The sequence below is a fragment of the Atractosteus spatula genome, chromosome 17 (genome assembly GCF_055471065.1).
Source record: "Atractosteus spatula isolate fAtrSpa1 chromosome 17, fAtrSpa1.hap1, whole genome shotgun sequence".
Classification (NCBI taxonomy): domain Eukaryota; kingdom Metazoa; phylum Chordata; class Actinopteri; order Semionotiformes; family Lepisosteidae; genus Atractosteus; species Atractosteus spatula.
The window spans coordinates 18,579,256-18,587,553 of record NC_142722.1 but is presented as its reverse complement, the minus strand read 5'-3'; the positions used below and the strand labels follow the sequence as shown (position 1 = coordinate 18,587,553).

General features: G+C 42.5%; 1 protein-coding gene across 2 annotated transcripts in view; it reads left to right on the top strand.

The window, feature by feature from the left end:
* Positions 1 to 398: 398 nt before the first annotated feature.
* The window catches only part of lhx5 (LIM homeobox 5), a 31,366-nt gene continuing 23,466 nt past the window's right edge, over positions 399 to 8,298 (top strand). The window contains exons 1-3 of one of the 2 annotated variants that reach the window (XM_088935900.1): positions 399 to 568; positions 3,585 to 3,808; positions 6,480 to 6,494. In XM_088935900.1, coding sequence (XP_088792026.1) covers positions 399 to 568; positions 3,585 to 3,808; positions 6,480 to 6,494 — 409 coding nt within the window. The remainder of the gene's footprint in view (positions 569 to 3,584; positions 3,809 to 6,479; positions 6,495 to 8,298) is intronic. The other variant, XM_088935901.1, reaches the window with a different exon arrangement.

Genomic DNA, 8,298 nt, shown 5'->3' with positions numbered 1-8,298 from the left:
AAAAAGTACCAAGAAGGAGAAGAAGACGAAAAAAGTACATTTTCAATCCATGCGTTCGCCCCAGCGGACAAGAACATTCATGCGACCCATCATCACAGAGCGCTTCCGCGCAGAAGAAGACCACGCTGTCCGCCGCTCGTAGCCCCCGAGGATCAGGATGACGGACGCTGGGAGGCAGGAGTAGCTCCTCAGGTTGCCCGCTGTAGGTACCAGCGCCCAAGGAGGTCGCCCACTGCGCGGTGGGGCTGGAGACGCGGCGAGGGGGGACAGACCTGCTCCGCGGGCGGTACTCTCCGGCAGCCAACACGTTGTTCCACGCAGGGTCCGGGGACCAGGGTCCGGACAGCCGTGACCGCTCCGCCAGGTCGCCACTGGGTCGCCTCCAGGACAGCGTGAGGATGGTGCACTGTGCGGGCTGCGAGCGGCCCATTCTGGACCGCTTCCTGCTCAACGTGCTGGACCGAGCCTGGCACGTCAAGTGCGTGCAGTGCTGCGACTGCAAGTGCAATTTGACTGAGAAATGCTTTTCCCGGGACGGCAAGCTTTATTGCAAAAATGACTTTTTCAGGTAAGGCGTTTTAGTTTCCGCAGGTGACGGCGCAGGCAGTCTGTGCAGCGCGCACCTCCAGTACAGACGGCCTTTTCTTCAGCGCTGCCCAGGACACGCGTGACGCTGGGGATTATTAGCTCGTGGTGTTCATGTCATTGGACATATATGTATGTAAACTTTAGATATCATTCCTTTTGTTACAGTTTCAACCTTTTGTTGAAAGCAATTCTAATATCTCACATCTATTTAAAATATATTTCTAGATGTTGAAAACCACGCTCATGCGATGACTACATCATTTCAAGAAGAAATAACACAATAATATGTCGTTAACACAATAGTGTTGAAACAGCTCATTCCTGCATTAGAAAGCTCACTGTTATGCTGATGTTTTATTTTATCCCTAACACAACACGAAATATCCTTCTAAACGCATTCTAAACTATACACATGCACTTCAGAGATATTTCTAATTAAATGGATAAAATCAACGTCAACCGCTCACAAACAGTAACATTCAATGTCTAGCCAAAAAGCTTTCTTTTGCGTGCTTAACCTATGGGTCTGTCTGTGACGAAGAAATCCGACCAGTACTGGTGACGGCCTTTCCTATGTCTTTCCTATGTGGACTTTAACTTCCAGGATTAATCGATATCTTTACAGTTGTTCTATTGGAGTCAGACTTAAAAATAATCAAGAGGTGAAGAGGCTGAATAACCCGTTTGTGAATCTAAAGAAAATCGAAATAATGAGGATTTCTGTTTGTTGTTTTTTTGGGGGGGAGAATCGATATTGTTATTCATTCTTGAACAATACCCAGTTTTATTTCACTTTTAAAATACAAGTAACGGGGAATAGCATTGACGTTTATTTCCTTGTTTGCGTAATTTTTTTTCACATGACAGTTTCTGTGCGGAGGTTCACAGACTTGAAGAGCAATCAAATAAGAGGAAAAATAACTAGAAGCTTAGATGACAATTGTCTTAAACCCCCGTCATATTAAACAACGCCATATTAAAAGAAAAGCATTTAAACTGATTTCATTATTAAGAGATTCTCTAACCCCCTTCAAGAATTGAAGTGGAATCAAGTTTAGTTCTTGTGGATCGACTGTCACACACCCTGTACATCTTACAGGCTCCCGATTGCAAATGTTTCTGTCTGAAATCGCCCTTGCTCGCCGGTTTCCTTCTGTAAAGATATATCTCATTGTTCAGCAGCATCTGGTTAGTACCAAATCCTGCAGCTGTATTACTTCCAGTACATCCGTGTTTTTATATTCATACAAATAAAAACATCAACATCTAGGTCTTTAAAAGACTTAAAGTAACGCGATGCTTTGAAAGTGATGACAAGCGGAGAATTTCCTTATTAAAGTTTCTGAGGCCCCAAACAGCCCTAATTATCACGATATTAGCGGGGGCCATCAAATTCGGAATTTCAATTGTATCCCCCTCAAATGACCCTACAAGGCCTCTTATCTGCTGACAATAATGACGATAATGTGTCTATTTGTTGTGTAAGTAGAGGCAAAGCCTCTTTTTCTACGGACCTTCTCCAGGTGCATTTGAAAAGTGCGCAGGGAGCGATACCAGCCCATTGCAAATAAATCTATTGACAGTGGATTTACATTGCGCGCCGTTTGTGTGGAGGGGCCCTTGTAAACATTCACCATGAGAAAGAGAAAAAAAACTGTAAATGAGACAATTATGCCCCCAGGATAGGACACAAATGACTTATGACCTCCAGTGCCTACTCTAAATCAAAGTCATTTAGGTAAATGCGGTCGTTGAAGAAAAAAACCAACACAAGACACAGCGTTAAAAGGCTGGGTGTTGGTGAAATAGTTACCTATTTGTAGTTTCCAGTGATAAATATCTCATTCATTAAATAAATTAAGGAGCTCGCACAAAAAGATAATCACAGCAATGTGAAGCAGTCGATAATATTATTCTGTTCGTTTTCATTTTTAAAAATTAAACGTTTAATACATTATAAAAAACAGCAGCAAAAATAAGAAAGATGAATCCCATTAATTCCTCAAATAATGTTGGAAAATGAGGCGCATGTTCCGAAGACGGTAGCATTTGATCATGACAAAGAAAGAATAAAAGAAATAGATCTAAATTTCTCCTCAGAATTGAGTTTGCTTTGCCGACATTATAGCCTGACACTCATGTTGTGATCTCAGAAAGGTACATGTGAATTACACTCTTATCAGTTTATTTTAGGCAAATGGTTTTACAGGGCGAAACGCTCGCAGTCTTCTCAATCCTGTCGTATCTGCCGCTGTCCTGAATGTGTCGATGGTCAGTAATGCGAATTGCGGAAGCCTGTTGTCGGGTTAATTTTTAGCTCTCAGTCACAATTGCAATAATCTGTTTGGGGCCTTAAAAAGGGAAGGTAATGTTGCTCGACACCCATCAGCCGTTCATTAAGAGTAATAAACCGGAGTTTTCTCTGACCGTACCGTCTTTATTCATCACTACAGATGAATGAATTACAGCTAAAAATGTTGGAGGTTCGCGAATTTATTTCTGTTCTTAAAAATCAAACATTATTATTATTATTATTATTATTATTATTATTATTATTAGACGAATAATGCAGTACACGAATATAACGGAAGAGAAATGATCTGTTGATTTTCGTATGGAATGTGAACCTGTTTTCTCCTATACTGAACAATAGCAGTCTTGCAGCCTGCAAACCCGAAACAGATTTTTTTGTGAGGTAAGGCCAATTTAAATGTAAATTTGAAACCTCTCAAGGCCTCCTTCAGCTCTACTGCGATGGCAAAATAAAAGGTCGAATCTGTCACAGAGTTGCTAATATCATCCATTTTCCGGGTGAGAAGGAAAACAACCTCCATTTTATAATTATCGAGATGGATCATTGTTTTAACCATATTGTTGTCTTAACACGTACAGCCGCGCTGTCTGTTTTCAGATGGTTACTATCATTTCTCGCTTTTATGTGTTTGGCATAAAACGTGGCTCTTTGACCGTTTGTTTTTTTCCCTTTTCTGTTTTAGACGTTTCGGCACAAAATGCGCCGGCTGCCTTCAGGGCATCTCCCCCAGCGACCTCGTCAGAAAAGCTCGGAGCAAGGTGTTCCATTTAAACTGCTTTACCTGCATGGTCTGCAACAAGCAGCTATCCACTGGAGAGGAACTGTATATAATTGACGAGAACAAGTTTGTGTGTAAAGAAGATTACTTGAACACTAGCGCCATTAAGGAAGTCAGTTTAAATTCAGGTAAAGTTGCGTTGCACTCGTGTTTGTAGTATGTTCAGCATGCAGAATCCAACCAAAAATGACGCTGTAAAGCAGCACACAGGTTCACTCACATGAACAATATGAGCAGTTTCGTCCGTTTCCGTGGGCTTCAGTGGGGCAGTCTTATTTCAGTGTTTTGAGGGTTATGTTCAATTCTTCTGCTTTTAGTGAGGCGTGTTGGTTTTTAAGAAAATCTAGTTCTTTTGAAGAAACCTGCTGCAAACATTTGAAGCCTTCGAAGTGAGAAAAGGAGAGGTTTACCGCCTGTCACGGTTCTGCTGAGACCAGTTTTCGTTTTAGAGTCACCCAGTGCTTGCTAACACTTTCAGCGAGAGTGGAAGCGAACGGTGCCTTCTTTTTATGAATATTTGACATTTCTTTATCTCTTAACCTGCCCGGTTTCAAGTTTACATATATCATCCGATTATCTCTGTTGATCTTTCTCGCAGTTTTTACTGTGACAGGATACTGCCTGAGCTGCCGTTTGGGCTCGGGAGCGGGGATGTGGTGGCACACGGCACATGCGCTTTCGTCTACTTTGTATGGACTTTGATTTTTGCTACATTCATAACTTCTGATCTGTCACAAGCAGGGATTAAGGACTTTTTTAAAGAAACAGTTCGCCAAGGGCAAGGTCAAATTTTGCATTCAGGTTTATTGATGCATTCGTTTACTCAGATCTTCATTGAGATCCAAAAATCTTTCGATCTGCGTCTTTCTCGCGAATTACTTACCCAATACCGGGCGCCGGGTTTCCTTCCGCAGAGAGGGAATTAAGTTGTTGACCTACCATTGGTGGGAAGGATTGAAAGTTTAATTGACCAAATTAACCAAAATCAGGCCCAAGACGTTTTAAGACAGTTATCCGCTTAAATCAATATGAAACATTATTTACACAGTTTTAGATATATGGATGCATCATCTTTCTATAGAAACCCCACCAAATAAGAGAAACCTGAGTATTTTAACGCATTTTATCCTATAGATAAACCAATCTACATTTATTTCCATGCAGTATAGAGAATGAAAATATTTTTAGTTTTTTTTTTGGGCATCTGGAGCTCTTACCTCCAAGACATGCAATTTCCCAGTCGTCTAATAACGACTGTTAAAGGGATGTTACGGTAACAGTTTATGTTTGACTGTGTGAAAACTAAAAAAAAAAGTGGTCGTGATTTTCCCTCAATTAATATTGAAAAGCAAACACTCCAGTTTATTCCAGTTTGTACTGGCACACGGGGAGAGCTTAGGCTGGCTACCCGGAAAAACATGAAGCCGTTTTGGCATCAGCTCCTGCTTTGCGGGAAAATATCCATAACCATATTAACACAACGCCGGCGCTTGTGAGACAAACAAATAAACAATCAACTAAATAAATAGTTTTCTAAGTCTGCGTCTTGTACCACCTTCGGCCTTGTTTAATTGAATCGTCGCATGAATTAAGGAAAATAAAACAAGCAAAACAGTCGTTCAGCAAAATGATGTTTGGCGCCAGCCATGACGAATTCCGTGTGCTTTCAATTTCAAAACGCAGGGAGCCCCCATCCAAATTCCGCCATCTTTTACCATTCAGAACCGCGCACGTAGGCAGATGAGCTGGAGGTTATAAACACCTGCTTCTTTATCATACTTCTCCCCTGGTGTGAATATCTCGTTTATAGTGTGTGTGTTGGGGGGGCTGTAACAGATGTGACACTGTCCTGCTGCACTGTGGTCTAGTACACCGATCACCGATCACCGATCACCGATCACCGATCATGCCAACGACGACGCTGGGGCGCGTGGGGTTAGCACGAGGCGCTTCCTGGGGGTATCTGTCGCCCCGCGGGGCTGCAGCTCCCCCCCCCTCGCAGCAGCACTTTCTCCGAGGCGCGCCTCTCCGTACCCCCCTCCCCCCCACCAAGCACGGTGTTAAATACACGCAAAAACAAAGGCGCGTGCTTTCTCAAACAAACGTAGAAACGCATCCAAGCGGGCTGGTATCGCCTTAGTTGTAGATACTGGGGCGTTATCATACAACAGATGTGACTGGAATATGACTGGCTGGTCGATCCGTTGTGTACACAAACAGAAGTCTGATGTAGGCTAAGAGAAATTTGTCAAATGGACGCAATGAGTGGATCCTTTTCCCTGTTGATGCTTCTGAAGTCTTCAAGCTACCCCTGGAATGATCCAACTTTAATTAACCGCAGTGTAATTTATTCCAGGCCTGTTCGAAAGTATGATCGGCTCGTGTTTATAGAAAAAACAAATCTACAGGGAGAATAAAGGTGAAACGATCTCTTTTATAGAAACAGTTGGTTGGAGTGTTGCTTTTTGTTGTTTTTGCTGCTGTTTGTGAAAACACGCTTTTAAAAGAATCCTGCAAGAACCACAGGCTTGGGTGCCAGGTGTCGCTGTACAGGCTGTCTTAATGCTGAGGGCGTTTGTACAGGACCAAAGACACAGCAAAGAGGGATAAAACTAGTACCGAGAATAGAATAATAGTGTATACCAGTTCTTATCTGACGTGATTTTACATCCCTGCCGTGGCAAATTAAAACGATTACCTGTTAGGAAGCGTTTTACATCTGACGCGTCAGTTACTGCTTCCTCCTCTTCCAACAACTCATATTAATATTGAACTGCAAAGAAAAGAAACTATAAAAAGACATGGTGCACATAGGTACCCACGTATTTTGTTTAATAATGTCATTTTCGGCGAATCCAATGCATTTTTAATCGCTTAAAACGTTTCAAATGATCCATGTTTTTTTCTTACGAGATTATCCCGCATAATCCTGTTCAGTAGAAAATATGTGTATTTTAATTAGATTTCAAATTCCATTAAAGTAAATTACTTTCAGACGTGTTATATACAAGGCTGGCATGAGATTTTCATAATCGTGGATAAGTGTTTAAGCACTTTTGTGTGACAGCGTGTTTGCGTGACAGCGTACAAGTGAAGAAGAACGCGGTTCTCCTGGCGGTGCAGTGGTGAGCACTGCTGAGCCCTGGGGTCTGTTCCAGATCTGGGGTGCTGTCTGTGTGGAATTGGTATGTTCCCACTGTGTTCGTACTGGTGTCCCCCCGGCGCTCCAGTTTCCTCCCACAGTCCAAATACACTAGGTTAATGGGCTTCTGGGAATATCGGCCCAGGTGTCAGTGTGTGCAGGGCAAAGTCTGTGATGTCCCGTCCAGGGTGTATCCTGCCCTCCGCCCACTGCTTGCAGGGATAGGCTCCGGCTCCCCCTCGACCCTGTGCTGCATGGAGCCCTAATTCAGCACCACGGACAGGGCAACGTCTCGTTACAAGTCAGCGCAAACGCAAAGGTACCCAAGTGGTTGGCGCGATTAGAAAGACTCCAGAGAAGCGGTTCGTATTTTTCCTGGGAATATTTTTTGAAATCACCTCACCAGAGTTTCCAGATTTTAAAGCTCTATGCTAGTACAGACACTGTGAAATAATCTAAATGATATTTTTACACCGCAGAGCTCAGATGCCTTTTTTGACATTTTCTTCTTTTTTTTTGACAAACGGTTTAGACTTTCTCTCTCCCCCTCTTTCCGACACATTATCCATCAGTCTGCTTCACACGAAACGTGTGTCTGGAAAACTCGCTTCTATTCCCAAACTGCTGTGGGTTCCAAGCGCTCAAGTAGCGCACCGCACACTTTGGCGAATATCCGCGCAGGGCCTGGCAGAGGTCCATTGCTAAACAGGATGCAGCGCTCAGTTCAGTGAGGTGTGTTTAGAACAGTGTTACAGGAAGCTCGTGTGGCGTCAGCTGGCAGCGAGCCCCTGAGTCGCTAGTGCCAGTCTTAAAATATTAATTTGTCTTGGACTACATCCGTCATTGATAGTTATTTTTGTACTGCGTGTGTAAACTGTACGCAGTGTGGCTCCGTATAGCTTCGCCGTGTTGAAAAACTCTCCAGACTTTTGTTTCTTGAAGAATCTGTCACAAGTTTTAAGCAAGACGCCTTCAGATCTATAGTCACGAAGAAAAGGGAAGAAAATATGACAGCATACATTAAACGTTCAGACCTGGAATTCTGCCTGTTACTGGTATCTGATAGTTTGGCATTTTAACTTGTGGTTATTTCTATAGAAGAATGGAAAATGTCGATACGAATCTACACCTCATCCATAGTTTATTTTCACGAGGGAAGAACGTAGTAAAAAGACAGTAGTTTAATTAAGCTGAATTCTTCACCTGCAACCCATTTCTCTCCTTTTACAGTTTATTAAAAGAATGTGCCCTTGAAATATTTGGAAACCCTTTTATAAGAATATTGCTACAAAAAAACAAGGCTTAAACGTAGAAGAAGGCTAATACTATTGAAAGAAATGACAGATATTTTATGCAAACTAAAGTCTAACCTCTAGGTTGTGAGTTGAATGAATTTTGCGAATGAACGGAGGGAATTAAGACAGTAAGAAAGAAAGGAATTCGCGTTTGAATCTAACGCTAAACATCCAGTGTCCA